General features: G+C 39.0%; 1 protein-coding gene across 4 annotated transcripts in view; it reads left to right on the forward strand.

Moving 5' to 3' along the window:
* The first annotated feature begins 2665 nt into the window (after positions 1 to 2665).
* Positions 2666 to 17148, forward strand: part of ERICH2 (glutamate rich 2) — a 37069-nt gene continuing 22586 nt past the window's right edge. Inside the window, exons 1-5 of one of the 4 annotated variants that reach the window (XM_038584802.1) lie at positions 2666 to 2805; positions 8362 to 8398; positions 11509 to 11604; positions 13256 to 13401; positions 16295 to 16479. In XM_038584802.1, coding sequence (XP_038440730.1) covers positions 8370 to 8398; positions 11509 to 11604; positions 13256 to 13401; positions 16295 to 16479 — 456 coding nt within the window. In that variant the 5' untranslated portion in view covers positions 2666 to 2805; positions 8362 to 8369. Of the gene's footprint in view, positions 2806 to 8361; positions 8607 to 11508; positions 11605 to 13255; positions 13402 to 13920; positions 14044 to 16294; positions 16480 to 17148 lie in introns of those variants that run through there. The other 3 variants (XM_038584804.1, XM_038584803.1, XM_038584805.1) reach the window with 3 other exon arrangements.

Here is a 17148-nt window from a genome sequence, read left to right on the forward strand (position 1 = left end):
AAAACAAATGTCAAACATTTTTATGATGTTCTGCTAACATTCTGATCTGTAATAAAAATGTATCTATTAAAAAGAGATGGAGAGATTTACATGGAGTGTAAAAAAAATTAAAAACATGGAGTATAATAAGAGATAGTTGTTATGGGATGGTTCAGTATTTGTATGGGTGTTTGACTTTGTCCCTTCACTTTGTTAGAACAAATCCTCACTGCACAGATCCTTTGGATAACTTATTCAGTGGCCTGAATGCAGGAGCCAGAACTAAACTATGCTCTACTTTTGAGTATTACACCAATGATAACATCTACACAAAGGTTATAGAGGGAGGTGAATTATTTCTGAAGTTTTGCAAGGATGAGATATGATATTTTTCATCAGAGAGAAATAAAATAACCATCATGGGTTCAAATAGACGCTTTACTTGAATGACCTTTAATCCTTACAGCTATCCTGGAAATAGGTACTTTTATTCATATCATACCACCACAGTAGAAGAAAAATAGCTAAGATTTATTAATCAATTGTCATGTGCCATACTCTATCAGAGGCTTATTTTCTCTCATTTCATATTCTAAGCTACCAGGGCAAGTAGGGTTATTATTCCCATTTTGAAAATGAAGACCCTGAGGCCCAAGATGGAAGCCAGATCTGTCTAACTCACCGTCCGTGGGGAGAAAATATTTACAGACATTACCCATCTATCTTATTATTTTATTTTATTTTATTTTTTAAAGATTTAACTTATTTATTCATGAGAGACGCAGAGAGAGAGAGAGAGAGAGGCTGAGATACAGAGGGAGAAGCAGGCTCCATGCAGGGAGTCTGTTATGGGACTTGATCCCAGGTCTCCAGGATCACGCCCTGGGCCGAAAGTGGTGCTAAACCGCTGAGCTCCCCACGGATCCCCTCATCTATCAATACTAAGCAATTCATCAAAACTAATTTTTAAAGGTATTGATAGAAAAATATAATGAATTTCCCTTTGTCTTGATTGAATGAAAAGTCTTCAAACTTAAAACACCAGCTATGTAACGGCACTCCTCTAATAGTGAAGATAGTGATTTTCTCTGTCCTTATCAAACTGGGTATTTGTCAATAACTCATTGAGTTCTTTAAAAAAAACTTCCATTCTGGCTTTTTTTTTTTTTTCTTTTTTGCCTCCTTCCCTCCATCCAGGAATCCAAGGAGATTGAGTGAACATGGACAGATGATTAAGATAAATATAACTGAATCTCTATGTACCCTTGGTTCCTGAAATGGTCCTAGTGGTTCTATTTTGATGAGGATGATAAAAATCTACCATTTCTGAAGCACTTTTTAAAAATTTTTTTCAAAGATTATATTTATTTATTCATGAGAGACACAGAGAGAAAGAGGGAGGCAGAGACACAGGCAGAGGGAGAAACAGGCTCCACACAGGGAGCCCGACGTGGGGCTCAATCCTCGGTCTCCAAGGTCACGCCCTGGGCTGAAGGCGGCGCTAACCGCTGGGCCACCCGGGCTGCCCTGAAACATCTTTTAAACGCCAGATGTTTTGTTTTATATGTTGTTGTTTGAAGCAATCATCTACCAAAGTACATATTCCCAAGAAGGTACCTAACCCCAGAGGTTATACAGCGATTATACCTCATATCATGTGGCTACTTAGTGAAATTCGATTCCAGATTGGATTCCCACAAACAGGCATCCTTCAGGACCTGTTGCCTAGCAACAAGCCCATCGGACACTTCCTGATCCCAAGCGGAGAAAAGCAACAAATTCCTTCCTGGAAGCCAAGCTTGCGGTACAATTAGAATTTTCTAAGAGAAGCGTTCCCTCACCCCCTTTTGTGACCAAAACCTCCCACTGGCCGAGGTCCGTTTCATATCCCAGGACTTGGGATATTAAACTCGATTTCTGGGGAAATCGTGATTTTCTCGGGGCGACCTCAAGTTGGGGATCAAGTGCCGCAGGCGACGTTTGTTTATCCGCATCCAGAGATAAGCTTCTGTCTCCCAACTCGAGACTCCTTTCACTCCACAAGCTTAAAACAGGAGCGAGGCCACCCCGCCCTGTCCCCGGTGCCCCCCAGAGCAGGATCCGGAACGGACGACGGCGTCCCGGGCGCCCTCCTGCCTTCCCTTCGCCGAGGAACGCGCGCGCGCGCCCCCGACGTGCGGCGCCGCGGAACTGCCGGCGCCCCCGAGCCCCGGCCTCTCGCCCCGCCCCCCTCCAGGGCTCGCCGGGCCTGCCACGCCCCCGCCACGCCCACCACCCCCGCCCCTGCCGTGGCTCCCCGGGCCTGCTCCGCCCCCGCCCCGCCCCCTCCGGGCTCCCCAGGCCTGCTCCGCCCCCGGCCCCGCCCCCGGCCCCGCCCCCTCCGCCGGGCCCGGAACTTGCCCCGCCTCCTCAGGCTTTCCTCACCGCCCACGGGAGGCTCCGCGCGGCCGCTTCCCCGCGCCCGGCGCCCGCCCCCGCTGCCCCGGCGCGTCCCGCCTCCTCCCCGCCCCTCAGCGGCTCTCGCAGCTCGCCCCGCCTCCGCCCTCCGCGCTCCGCCTCGGCCCCCCGCTGCTGCCCCGGCTCCCGCCGCCCGCCGCCCGCCGGCCCGTCTCCGTGGCGACGCTGCGTCCAGGGCGCCCCTCCCGGAACCCCGCGCGAGTGTGCGCCCTGCGGCCCAGCGGTCTGAGAGGCCCCGCGGCGGCTGCGGGTCGCCTCTCCCCACCCTCGCGTGCAGACCCGGCCCCGCGCCGTGAACTCGCACACCTGTCCGCGCCCTCCAGGTGCGGGCCCCGGAGCTCCGCGGCTGCCCGAGCGGCGCGCGGAAAGGTAGGACCCGCGCGGCGGGGGTGCGCCTCCAGCGTGGCTGCCTCCTCTGGCTGTGGGCGGGCCCTCGGGAGGGGATATAGCGTCTGTGTCTACGCGGGGGTGTGGTAACTGAGCAGTTCTGGGGTGGCTTTGTTTTCTTTTCTTTTTTTTTTTTTTAAGATTTTATTTATTCTTGAGAGACCCAGGCTGAGGGAGAAGCAGGCTCCCTGCGGGGAGCCCGATGCGGGACTCGATCCCGTGACCCCGGGATCACGACCTGAGCGGAAGGCAGACGCTCAGCCACTGAGCCGCCCGGGCGCCCCGGCTGGGCAGTTGACAGCCGGTCTACACCACATTCTCTGGCTTGCCCTTTCGCCTGCGCCAAGTGCCTCACGCTCCCCCCCCAAAACAGTGAAATTAGCTTTGTTGCATCTCAGAGCTTCCAGCTACTTCTCTCCATCCTTGCCTCCTACACCTACCTCCTTTAACACACACACACACACACACGCAAACTTTTTTTTCTTTTATCTGTTTTTTTCTTCTTTTTTGGGAAACAGCTTAATGACCAGTAGGAGCCAGCGTTCACTGACTGTACTTAATATTGTCATTACTTGCTAGACATAACTTGACCATAAAGAATTCTTGTGGAATTGGGACAAATCATTGAGCCTCCCCTGGCCTCCTTTTCATCTTATGTAAAACCAGGGGCCAACAGTGGATCACTTCTAAGGTCCAGTCTTCAGCCTTGTGTGAGGTGACAAAATTGACTTGAGATTTCCAAAATCAAGATATATGGCCTTTGATTACTCAAACTATTCTGCACTGCGCAGCTGTGGCACTTAACACAGGGCATGATTATAAATTTATCATTTGATTTTCCAGAGGGCATTAGGTGAATTGGACCGATATGTGCTTACCCCCAAGAGACCCCCTGGGTGTGGCTTTTTTTTTTTTTTAAGATTTTATTTATTTATTCATGAGAGACACAGAGACAGAGAGAGGAGGAGGAAGAAGCAGGCTCCATGCAGGGAGCCCAGTGTGGGATTCAGTCCCGGGACTCTGGGATCACACCCCAGGCAGAAGGCAGGCGCTAAACCACTGAGCCACCCAGGGATCCGCTGGATGTGGCTTTTTAAAAATAAATCTGAAAAAGACATTGAAAATGTCTTTTGTTTCATTCTCCTAAAAACCAAATGCAGTGATCCCCAAATCCACCTAATTTATTTTTAATCTCAGGAAAACAAAGTTAAGATTTTTTCCAGAGGTGAATTCCAACACCTTTAGGGATCCCATTGCACTACTCCAGAATTCTAGAGCTTCCTGTGACCACCTCTCACCACCACCATTTGAGCTAAATGTTCAGTGTGTCCCCCGCCCCAGCTCCATCCAATCTCAGGTGAGCTAAATGTTCAGTGTCCCCCACCCCCCCTTCATGGCTCCATTCAATCTCAGGTGTGCACTCAGAACTGGCTTTTCTTAGAGTTCACCTTCAGCAGTGTTCTTGCTTGGTGGTAGGTAATAGGAGGAGGAGGAGTTGTAGCAATTATAATTGTAGTAGGAGATAGGTGCTATTATTTATTATTGGCTATTTATATTAATCTTCACAATAACTCTATGAGGTAGGTCGTATTTTTGTCCTCATTTTATAGTTGAAGAAATTGAATCAGAGGTTAAGGTACCTGGCTTGAATTCACTAACAATTTGCTGAGATTTGAACATAGACAATCTGATTCAGCAGTCCGGGCTCCTAGCTCGACATTATGCTGTAAGGAAATATATAAAATTTGTATGTAGTCACTTTTTTTAAAAGATATTTTATTCATGAGAGAGAGAGAAAGAGAGAGAGAGAGAGAGACAGCAAGCACAGGCAGGGGGAGAGGCAGAGGGAGCAGCAGACTCCCCCGCTGAGCTGGGAGCCCAGCACAGGGCTCTATCCCAGGACTTGGAGATCACCACCTGAGCTGAAGGCAGTCACCTAACCATCTGAGCCACCCAGGCACCCCTATATGTGGTCTTTTTAAAATATGAATGTAAATGATAGATGATCATTGAAACCATTTTTATACACATTTGAGACTATGCAATGAAGATTGCCCCCAAATCCTCTTGTGCCCACACCAGGCTCCCCTGGGATGGAGGATGGTGCTTAATTAGCTCTGTCTTCTCGTCACTGTTGCAGGGCTTGAGCATGTAACTAATTCATTCTTTGCCTATTAAAATACTAGGTGGCTTATAAAGACAGCCCGAAAGGATAAAATAATTGCACAGATGGGGTGGTAGAAAATGTATACATCTTCCAATATTACAAGAGAAACCCAAAATGAGAATTTTGTGAAATCTGAATTTTGAATGCTGGTAACTCATTTTATGGAAGGTTTTTTAAGACCTATAGAATCCAAATAAAAACTATCTGGCCCTATTGGCTGGTTAGTGAATATTTACCTAGAAGAATAAGGGAATGGATGTTTTATGTTCTTTTTTTAGTACTAAGTCATTATAATCTGGTGTGCATGTCTTAAATGGAACCAGTCACATTTCAGGTGTTCAACAGCTACATGTGTCTAGTGGCTACCATATTGGATAGCAAAGATCTAGTTTAATACTTTCTTTTGGGGCAGCCGGGGTGACTTAGCGGTTTAGTGCCACCTTCAGCCCAGGGCCTGATCCTGGAGACCCGGGATCGAGTCCCACGTCGGGCTCCCTTGCATAGAGCCTGCTTCTCCCTCTGCCTGTGTCTCTGCCTCTCTCTCTTTCTCTCTCTCTGTCTCTCTCATGAATAAATAAATAAAAATCTTAAAATATTAAAAAATTTCTTTTTTTTAAGATTTTATTTATTCATGAGAGACACACACACAAAGAGGCAGAACATTATCTTAGAAAATGATAATGTTTGTCCCCATCTGTTGGGTGCCTACCTGGCTAAATGAATGTCACCGTCATCGTGAAGCTTGACTCTTGCTTCTCATAGCAGGTAGAATGATATCATATTATAGGGGTACTTGTAGAAATCATACCTAGGGGAATATAGCAAACTTGGAAGAAGTTAAGTGACCTACTGAAGCTTACATGGGAAGTGGTAGGGCTGAGCCACATGAATCCAGTCTCTTTCACTAAAGAGCCCTGACTCTTGAGTATAACTCTGTACTGCCCCTGCCCCACAGAATTCAATTTTATGAAAGGATATTAAATGGACATTTTCTAGGTAGTGATAAATCCAGACCTAGCAGAGCCTGTGTTTCCATCAAAGGCTGGGATCTGCCCATTCTAGGTTTTTCTTTTGCCAGAAGAAAATGGGAGAATTTTATGTACTGATGTTTCATCCAGGTAAAGGGTAGAATGTAGCAATTCGTAAAGATCCTAGAGCTAGAAAAGGGAGAATATACATGTAAGGGGGATGTCTACTCAGACATATGGGTATCCACAGGATTGTGGAAATCTGTGAAAAGTACCTCTCAGGACAGGTCATCTTGGATTTCTTTTGTTAGAGCCCTATTTGGTTCATTATTGCATTGTTTCCACTTTTGCACTCTACTGCCTAGAGAAGTACGGCATTTATCCTAGAGTTTGGTCTTCTGAAACTGTTGTTTTTAAGATTTTATTTATATTTATTTATTTAGAGGGAAAGAGTGCTCATGGCAGGGGTGGGGTGGGTGGGGATTGGGGAGAGCAGAAGAGAGGGAGAGAGAATCTCAAATAGACTCCGTTCTGAGTGCCCAGCGGACACTACTAGGCTCCATCTCCTGACCTGAAATCAAGAGACAGATGCTTAACCAACTGAGTCACCCAGGCACTCCTGGCCTTCTGTAACTGATTTTCCCAAAAGAGATGCCTTGCTTTTTTGATGGACTTTTAGCTCTCTCTGAATTTCTCAGAGGGATAATCAGGTTAATAACATATATAATATCTGGTTTGATGAGGATTCCCCAGAAAACAAAGCCTGAGGCAAATGTTTACATACCAAGTGCTTTATTCCAGAGTGCAAATCAGTACAAGGGAGATTTAAAAAGAGAAAAACTTAAACAAAATAGAAGCTTCTCTTTTATTGTCCACAGTTCTGGCCCTAAATTTAGTATTCCAGAAATCCCTAGTATGTACTACTACTAATTTTTAAAGTCTTGTTTGGGATATGGAGACAGCAAGTGTTGAGGGAGGAGAGGGCAAGTGAATTGTTATTTATGAAAAATGTAATTGTAGTCTCTATCATACTTAAAAACCCTTAAAAGTTGATTTTTCTCTTTACAATTAAAATTAAATTTACCCAAATATATAAAGGGCTAAGTTACCAGAAAATCTATATAGGGTAATCTAAGTAAGAAAGGTAAACATTCACAAAGAAAACATTATAATTTGTAAGTATTAATAAGTACATAGGGGAACTTGTAAGAATTGTATTTTAAAATGTTATTTTTGAAGAAAATCAAAGGTTAATTTTTAAGTGTATTTATTGGAATAACATTTTATTTAAAATACTCTTATCTTGAAATACCATGGAAAAATTTCTTGTTCAGGCTCAAGTACACTGTTTTTCACAACACTGATGAACTGGAATGTGGCAGATAGTTTTGTTGATATCGTTTTATTTTGTTAAAGTAGGGAAGAAAAGTGGTGCTGAATACATGAGCCAAGCTGAATTTATGATTTCTAGGGTCAGCTCAGTAAGAAAGGGGAGTCCTGAACCTACTGTTGATTGTATTTGGATCTGAATCTAGAGTCCAAGTTATGTAAAACCACACAGAAACAGAGAATTAGAGGCTAACTTAATATATCACTTTTCTAACATGCAAAATTATTCCTATAGCTCTTTTTACATAAGCTCCAAGGTAAAAATGGGAAGAAGAGGAAGGGTTAATTTCTCTAGACCTTTTTAAAAACAATTTCATAATCCAAAAGAAGGAGATTTTTCAGTTAGGATGGAAGCCACACTACTAAATAAAAAAACCAAAATATTTGATATCTTTCTGACAGAATTCTGCATTATTTTATTTATAGTCTAAATTTATACAGTGTTTAAAGACTTAGGAAGTTAATATTTTGTTTTTTTCCAAGAATTATCTAGACAAGACATATTGTAAAGATAAGACTATGTAAAGGATAGGATAGGATGCTTTAGATCTCTTTTACCATCAATTTACATAGTTTTCAAATAATTGGCTTTAGTATAAAATTACCATTTCAGCCTAGATAATAGAAATGTTTATATAAAGGCTATGCATAAATTATTTCAAATACCTCAAACTAAAATAATGATAATGCTAGTTTTTCTTTTTGCTTTTATTTTAGGTACCAAAATATAGTTTTTATTTTTGCTTTTATTTTAGGTACCAAATGCAGATTGCTAGTGTTTGACCCAAAGGGTAAATGATTCATTACTTAAAAAGAATGTTTCATCATCATTTTGTCCTAAATATTAAGAAGATAGTCTACTGGAGTGACTGAATGTGAGGTCTTAGCAGTTAAAACCTTTGTTATATTACTTGTCATTCAAAAAATGCTTAAGTGTATTTGCTGATCAGAAATTTCTGTTAACAACATCACTACAGATAAAATACTGAGTTGGGTTTTTTTCTTCTCTTTCAGAAAAAGTGATGGTTGAACCAAATGAAGCAATGTCAGAGTAAGAAGATGTCTCTGGTTGTGCAGCTGATCTATCACATGCCTCTTAAGCAATTAGAACTACATAATGCAATCATTTGTCACCCAATTAAATTTGAAAGGCCAGAAACGCATGGATTAGCACTTTAGCTTTTGCTTCAATCAAAGCAATTGTTACTTAGATAAAAGAACATTTAAAATGAAAAATGAATTTTGATAAAAATATAAAGGTATAGATAATAGCCACTTCTACTTTTTAAATGCTTAAATACCAAGTAGTCTGTATTTTACTTATATAACTTTCATTGCTCATTCCTATTTCCTTTTGATACTTCTTGTTTCTTTCAGAATATCCCTTTAAATGAATATTTACTTGAAAATTAAAGGTTCTTTATTTATTATGAAATGAATCATTACTACTAAGTAAAGGAAACTAATCACCCCAATTAGTTGAAGGGGACTAGTGTTAAAAAGAATCATGGTCCAGTTTTAGTATGGTAGCTAAATACTAAGTACTTGATTTATTCAAGGCTCTGATTCTGATAATTCATCAAAACCTTTCCTAATATTATCATCTCCTACCTCCTGAGGAAAAAAAATTATTAATTCCATGAAAAATTACACTTTGAGAATTGATCATAAAACACATTCATAGAGATGAATATTGATAGATTGGTAGAATGGTGCCAAACATATTATTTTGGTTTATTCTGGATAAAATTGGCTTGGACATTTTTTACCTTATGCAATTTATCTTTGAATTGTCATACTGTCAAAGCTAAAAATTAGACCAGCCAGGGCGGAGGTGAGGTCTGAGGGGCGATGTGGCCACAGGCGCAAAGAGCGGCGGCGGGAGCTGTGGGACTTTAATTTCAGGGAGTGAATAGAACTAGTTTTGGGGATCCCTGGGTGGCGCAGTGGTTTGGCGCCTGCCTTTGGCCCAGGGCGCGATCCTGGAGACCCGGGATCGAATCCCACGTCGGGCTCCCGGTGCATGGAGCCTGCTTCTCCCTCTGCCTGTGTCTCTGCCTCTCTCTCTCTCTGTGACTATCATAAATCAATAAATAAAATCTTTAAAAAAAAAAAAAAAGAACTAGTTTTGGAAGACGAGATGACTACAGCTGCAGAAAGAAAATATATTAATATTAGAAAAAGATTGGATCAGTTGGGATACCGCCAGACTCTGACAGTGGAGTGTTTACCATTGGTAGAAAAACTTTTCAGTGACCTAGTTCATACAACAAAGTCTTCAGAAATCAAAATTATCTACTGTGAAAGCTGAAAAAGTGCCAATTTTGATTTTGTTTTGGGACCTTATAAACTTGAAAATGCAAGACTGATCAAGGAAAATAATGAATTATACCTGGAATTAATGAAACTGAGAGAACAATCAAGCCAACACATTAAAGGTACAGATTTGTGGGATGCCTGAGTGGCTCAACGGTTGAGCCTCTGCCTTCGGCTCAGGGCATGCTCCCAGGGTCCTGGGATCCAGTCCTGCATCGGGCTCCCTGCGAGGAGCCTGCTTCTCCCTCTACCTATGTCTCTGCCTCTCTCTTTGTGTCTCTCATGAGTAAATAAAATAAAATCTTTAAAAAAAAAAAACCCTAAAACTAAAAAATAAAATTAACTTGCCTTTTGTTGTAAATTATGTATTAAATACATATTTTTATATTAAAGAGAATGTGTAACTGATCAAAGACAAGAAATCTGTTTATTTCAGGTTAAGTGTTCTAGATAATCAGAAAAAACAAATGCCCCATTAAATATATTAATCTGTAAATATGTATCTATATCCAATTACATGGTTGAAACATTTAAATTTTAAAAATGTAAGAAAATTTTAGTTGTCTTTGAAGGAAGTATGATGTTACTTTCAATAATAATAATACATCATTAGGGGATCCCTGGGTGGCTCCGCGGTTTGGTGCCTGCCTTTGGCCCAGGGCGCGATCCTGGAGTCCTGGGATCAATCGAGTCCCACATCGAGTCCCACATCGGGCTCCTGGCATGGAGCCTGCTTCTCCCTCCTCCTGTGTCTCTGCCTCTCTCTCCCTCTCTCTCTCTGTGTGTCTATCATAAATAATAATTAAATAAATAAATCTTTAAAAAAATAAGTCATTAATGGAAATAAATTACTATTGTGTCTGTGAACATCTATGTTCATAGATTGTGATAAGCAGTGTTGGAACTGAAAGAAGGGGTAATCTACATCCTGAGTTAAACCCCAAGGTTAAATCAAATGCAGCCTGGGCCAAAATAGGAAAGCAGAGTGATAATTTGTTCTCTTGGTCTAATTAATAATTGCATCTTCTTCTCAAACTAATTTTTGCAAGGACAAAAAAGATCAGTTTCCCTTCAGTTCACTTGTAGAGAAGAGTTTGGGCTTGGTTTGGTTTGGTTGTTTGGAGTGAGGGAGGAGGAGGAATGGTTAGTGTAGCCCATAAGTCTCACAGGTATGTGGCTTCAATCTAGGTACTTTACCCAGAGTTCAAGGTACACAGGGCCAATCCTGGAAAAAAATGATCAAGTAGGAAAGTAGAAAATCATGGAGGACCTGTGCTTAAGGAGCCCTGTGACCTGGAAAGTTGATGAATTTTTTCAGGGTAGTTTTTCATTGCACTCTCTACCCACTACTGGCGGTACCTCCTCCTCTGTCCTCCCTGTGTTGTTTCCTGTCAAGTGAAGCAGTGGGAGTGGATTTGCCTTAATCTTCTCTGCTTCTTTATTCTAGTCTGAGGCACATAAGGAGTATATGGACTTATAAACCAGGAGTTTCAAATATCTGTGCTTGTAAAGCCCACATTTATTATTTCCTCTTTTCCCCATGGATCTCCTGTGTGAAAGATTTTGTCTACCCAACAAGTTGCACTTAATTAACAATGTTCAGCAATAGAAGTAAAATATATCGTTAATGCTAGATGAAATTTGATAGATCTTGGACCTTTGATCTCTTGGGTTTTGGGCCAAGCTTTCAAGCATACTTGAAGATGTGGGGAGGGAAATGGCTGAAGTAAGTCCACAGCATTCAACTGAAAAAATTGTGTTTATGGGTTTTCCATAATCATATGTTTTATCTCTTCTAAAGTGACAAGGTTTTTTTTTTTTTAATTTCCATTTTTATACTTTAAGTAAATGCCTCTTTGGATGCAGACCAAGATTGGCAAGCAAACTTTGTTCCTTACCAACACAAGTCTCTCTAAATGTATCTAGGACATTCTCAGAAAAGTAAGTTTTAATCGATTTTGATTTTTAAGCCCATGTTTGACAAGTTTAAATAATTTTTAAAACAAAGTTTAAAATCTAAACTTACTGAAAAAATTATTTATTTTTATTTTTATTTTTTTTATTTTTTTGAAAAAATTATTAATTCCAATAGAAATTTGAGGCCATTTCATAAATATACCTAACGCTCTTAATATACTAAGGAATGGTCCTAAAAATCTAGGTTATTTATGCTCTGGCATAAATATGTTTCAGTAGGATATCTACCTTGACAGACTCTGTAAGTAGAAGCTGATTTCCATTTCCAAAGGATATTACCTAAAGTAAAAATTTGAATCTTTCCTCAACTGTAACTATTCGAATTAAGTCTTTTAGAGTACACTATCTATTTTTCTTAAATGGTCAGAGGTATTATTACCATAAATAATGTCACTTTCTCAAATGGAAGTCAAAAGATTATTGTTGAAGAGGAGGTTGGACTTGGGACCTGTGATTCTTTGAAACTATATATGAGAAAGACTATAGAAAGTGACCAGATTTAAATTAAATATTAGAGCATATAAATTCTAATAATCACTTGTGGCAAGCTTTGGCAGAACAGGATCTCACTTGAAACTAAAAACTTATCTGACTTCTCAACTTCTTAGATGTAGAGTTTCATCTTGGATGTTTTTTTTTTTTTTCACAATTAGAAAATTGAGGGCAGAGGCAGAACAAATGTAAATCAATTTTGCATTTTTTCATTACTAGAGAGGAGTTTTGCTTTAGCAGCATATATTAAGCAAGTGAAGATTCCATTCCCTCTCATAATATTAGGACTATAACAAGCTGTTCAGCCTGTTTGCTAAATCACTGTACAAGGTCACTGACTTAACTATACTCATGTTCTGGATTCATATTTCAATGGGAAAAAGAGCCACCATAACTGGGAAAAAATACTTCACACCTTTTTATATCTTGACATGCAAAGTAGAATTTTTTTAATTCGGTAAAGGAGGCATATTAAAAGAATCTTAAGACCACAGAAAAGAGACAGAGTTATTTTTCCACCAGCATGAGTACTTACCTCTCTTTGTAAACAGAGTGCACCACACAAGAATCCTCTGTCTTAATGCATTATTACTGGTATGAGGTTTCAGGCTTAAAGGCTAAAAGAGAAAATTAACCCATATTTATTTCAGCTACTTAATGAAAAAACAGGCTATTTTGTTATGAACAAGGGTTAATATGACTGTTGGACTCTTTCCATAAGTGTAGCATTTAGCAATGGTAAGAACTGGTTCCTAAACCTAAAAAAAAAACCCTCAAGGCTAGTATTCCTAGTTTTATTCCAACATATTACAATGATGTGCCAAAGACATTCATATAATTGTTTATATGCTCTATGTTAAAGTACCCTGAAAAGATTTTAAGGATCATTACACAATGATAAATACCAAGTAGAAATAGAATTTTAATCATCAATAAAAATTATTTTTAATGCTTTTCCACAGAGAAGATATTATATTTTAGCTAGTTGTTGATATATTTTGTTTTTATTGTGTGTCTGTGTGTGCGTGTGCATGTGTGCACATATGGGTTTGAATGCATATGAAGCTTTAAACAGAACCGTGAATACGGAAAGTATTTTTTCATTATTTACTTTAACATTTAGGAAGGAAATCTCTTCAAGAATTGTTGAAAAAACTACTACTTCTAAGAATACTGAAGATAGAATATCTTCAAATATTGAAAATAAAGATACAGAAATGAACCTACAATCTAAGCAGTGGTCATCGTCCTTCTTAAAAGAAAGCACGGGTAATAACATTTGTTTTATGTGAGTAAATGTAGCTTCTAATTGAACCTCCTCCAATGACCTTTGGGATGTTGACAACTCTGTAGGTCCGGAGTGGGTTGTAGGAAACTAATTTTTGAAATTCATGTACCAGATGATTCTGATATGCAGTCAGGTATGGCATCCATGGTATACATTATATAAAATTATAATGATGTATTAAATTTTAAAATGAATCAAAATATGAAAGCGTTAAGTTCCATTCATTAGTCAGTGGTCTATTAAGTGCCAGGACTTTTTAGAAGCTGTGGATACAATAGTTAACAAATAGACAAGGTTATTTTGCCTTTATGAAGTTCACTTTTTTAGTGGGAGATAGTCAACTATAAAAATTAAGACAATAACACACTGTGGTGGGTGCTGTAATATAGATAAATGGCACCTAGAGGAGGACTATCTTAGCTCTTGGGATCAGGACATTTCTCTTGATGTTCAGTGTTTGTAAATTCAAGGAGAGAGTTCCTGTGACATCACATGAAGTCCTTAATTCCCTATTATGACTTTCCCTTAATGACATCAGTGTGATGAGTCTGTGAGCAAGCTGGGTACCCACTGGAAGATCAGGGTGACTGAGCTGATGGAAACTGTAAATAAGACAGAAGCAGGTAGATGGCCTGAAGACCCTAGCCATTCTATAAAGGACCAGTATCTCCTTCCGGAGTAGTAGTTTTTTTGTTTAGTCGGGAGCTTGAATTAGAGTCAGGAGTTTTATCAGCTTTTTCTTTTTTTGGCTTGTGTTTTCTTAACGTTGTCCTCTCTTGAGCTCTCCTGGATTTCCTGGTTTTCTTTCTAACAAGTGTTTCTACATGATTTGGAGTAGCTAATGGCCAAACTCTGATCAAGAAAGGCATGTCACAAGACTTCCAGACACTCAAAATCTAATAAGAAAGCGAGGTATCACATAAATTCAGTTTTGAAACTGGGAAAGACATCAGTAGAGCCTGAGCAGTTGACAAGTTCACTCAGTAATATTTCCCAAAGAGATAATTTTAGGAGACACACAATAAATTTTTAAAAATAGATTAAAAATAGATTTAATGGTACTATATTTCAATATGTGTCAGATAAAAGTAGAAAATGGTTATGAATATGAACTTGAGCCAAACTGACTCCCAGATCTGCCAATTAATTAGTGCTATGAAATTGGGTACATGATTTAACTTCTCCTTCAGTTTCATCTATGAACAGTAGTATACATCTCATTGACCTGTTAAGAGAACTAAATAGTTAATATATGTAATGTTCAGAAGAATAATGGTATATAATGTTTGTTAGGATTATTGTATGTTACTTTTATTCATTTATCAGTTTCATAGATGGTAATATTATCTGATAAAATTTCTATGTTTAAAAAGTAGATTCAAGGAAAAATATTGAGGAAATAGTATAGGTGATACTCCTATATAGCAAAATGGATGAAGTTAGTGTAGGAATTATACTATTGGAAAATGTCCCAATAGATTGTATCATGGAGATTTTACTTTTTAAATGTTTCTCTAATCTATCCCTTCTCTCCATCCCTGTTTTACTAGTGCCCTATCATTAATCATCTCTCTCACCTGTCTTTTAAAGAGACATCTAACCTCTCTCCTTGCTCCTTTTTTTTTTTTTAAACCTCCCCTCAAATATACTTTCTACCCTGCTAGCCAGGAGTTCCTTCAGAAATGCAGAATTGATCATATTTGTTTTCCTACTCAAAATCCTTTATTATAGCCCATTTATTCTTAGGATGTAGTCCTAACTCCAAGGCTTCTGGCCCACAAGACCCCATTATCTACCTGCCCTTCCAGCTATATCTGTCACCATTGCAGTCTCAACCTTGACCTCTAAGCAGTGTCAAAATGCTTTTTTGCATGACACACATTCTTGTTACTGCATTGGCTTATGCTGTCCCCTCTCCTTAGAAAAACTGATCCATTCAGACTGGACAATTCCTGACCAGTCTCCAGATCAACTTGGGGCCCTCCTTTGTTCTCTCATTTAACTAGCACACATCTATCACCAAACTTCCATACTGTTTTATAGCTATTGTTTCTGACTCCCCAGTTAGAGTGTGAATGAGTACCTGCAGTCAAGAATTATTCATTTTTGTGTTCCTGTGACACCACATAGTACTGGGCACTGAATGAATGACTATTCATAGACTAATAGACTAATGACTATTAGTGCCTATTTTGATTTTTCAGTTATTTATGTTTGGTCATAGCTACTGTGTCTTGACATTAAGAAAAAAATAAAAAAAATCATTACTAATGTTCTGTAACCTCTGGTTATATATCTAGAATACTTCACATGTCTCTCTTCCTAAGTTTTGTGTATGTGTGTGGGTGGGTGGGTGGGTAAGTGTGTGTGTTGAAAAAGAACTTTATTCTCAGGTATCCAAACAGTAACCTGACCTGCCCAAGAAGAATTACTTACTGTTAATCCTCTCTAGTCTTATTTTTACTCTCCCAAGTTCTTCATTTCATATTTACACTTCTATAAGAACCACTTAGGAAATGTATTTCTGGAGATAGAATAGCATTAATTTCTTTTTTTTCTAGAAATCATTATATTTTTCTAAGCAAAACTGTTTCCTATTTATTAAAATTTTAAGCACCAAACAATTAACACTAACATTAATTCAGTGTTATTGGTTTGAGTTTTTTCCTCTTGGCAGTTTTATTACTTTTTTTGGAAATGGAAATTACATAAGTTCATTGTGGTGCTATTAGTCATGAAAAAAAATTTTTTAAAAACCTCCAGAACAGGAAACCATATAATAAACATGTATACTTGTTACATTTTAATTTAGGAGTAACCATTTTTAATATTTGAACTTTTCAATATTTATTGATTTGATTGTATATGTTTTAGGTCAAGTGGGTAAAAACACAGTCCCTGCAGAGCAGGAGAAAAATAATGAACACTCCTTCCAAGATATTGATGATAAGTTATCTGAATCAACAGATGATGATGGTGAAGATGATACCAATGATGAAGATGATGAAGACAGTAACCCTAATAAGGATACTCATGCCCCATTAGAGTTAATGGCAGAAGTAAGTTTAACTTGTGCATTGTAATTTAGGAAACTTAATATTAAAATTACTAGTGTATGGCCTTGAAGATTTAAAAAATAGTAAAGAAATCCTTGCCCATATACAGATATTTACCTAGTTACTCATCTCTCTTACTCTACTTCATGAGAATAGAGGTGAGAAAAGATTCTAGAAATGACTTACAGTATTCTGGTAAAGGCAGAAGCAGGAATAAAAAGTTCTGGCATGAAACTCTGCAAGGACTGCTTCAAAGAGTGCTTTCTACGTAACTGGGTACTGTGCTAATTAGTTATTGGGGATATTTAGAGACAAATAAGAAAGACCCTTACCCTTGAGAACTAACAAGTACATATTATGTATATAGTACAATTTATAATAAATATGTGTGCTACCAGACGTAGTTATGAGATTCTCTGGGAATAGGGAGGATTAAGTGACTAACAGAGAATAGAAATAGGTGAAAAGGGATAAAGGATTTTTAGAAGAGACACAGAGTTAGAATCTTGAAGGAAGAGGGAAGCTTAGGAATTCGTGTGGTAAACAAGTGGAGAAGGCATTTCTGGTATAGGGAAAAGTATGTGCAAAAGCACTGAAGCCTGAAACATGACATGCAAACATTGTACATGAACATTTACTGATAATTCTATGGAGAGTAAAACAGTTTTATCT

This window comes from Canis lupus, chromosome 36, assembly GCF_011100685.1.
Source record: "Canis lupus familiaris isolate Mischka breed German Shepherd chromosome 36, alternate assembly UU_Cfam_GSD_1.0, whole genome shotgun sequence".
Taxonomy (NCBI): domain Eukaryota; kingdom Metazoa; phylum Chordata; class Mammalia; order Carnivora; family Canidae; genus Canis; species Canis lupus.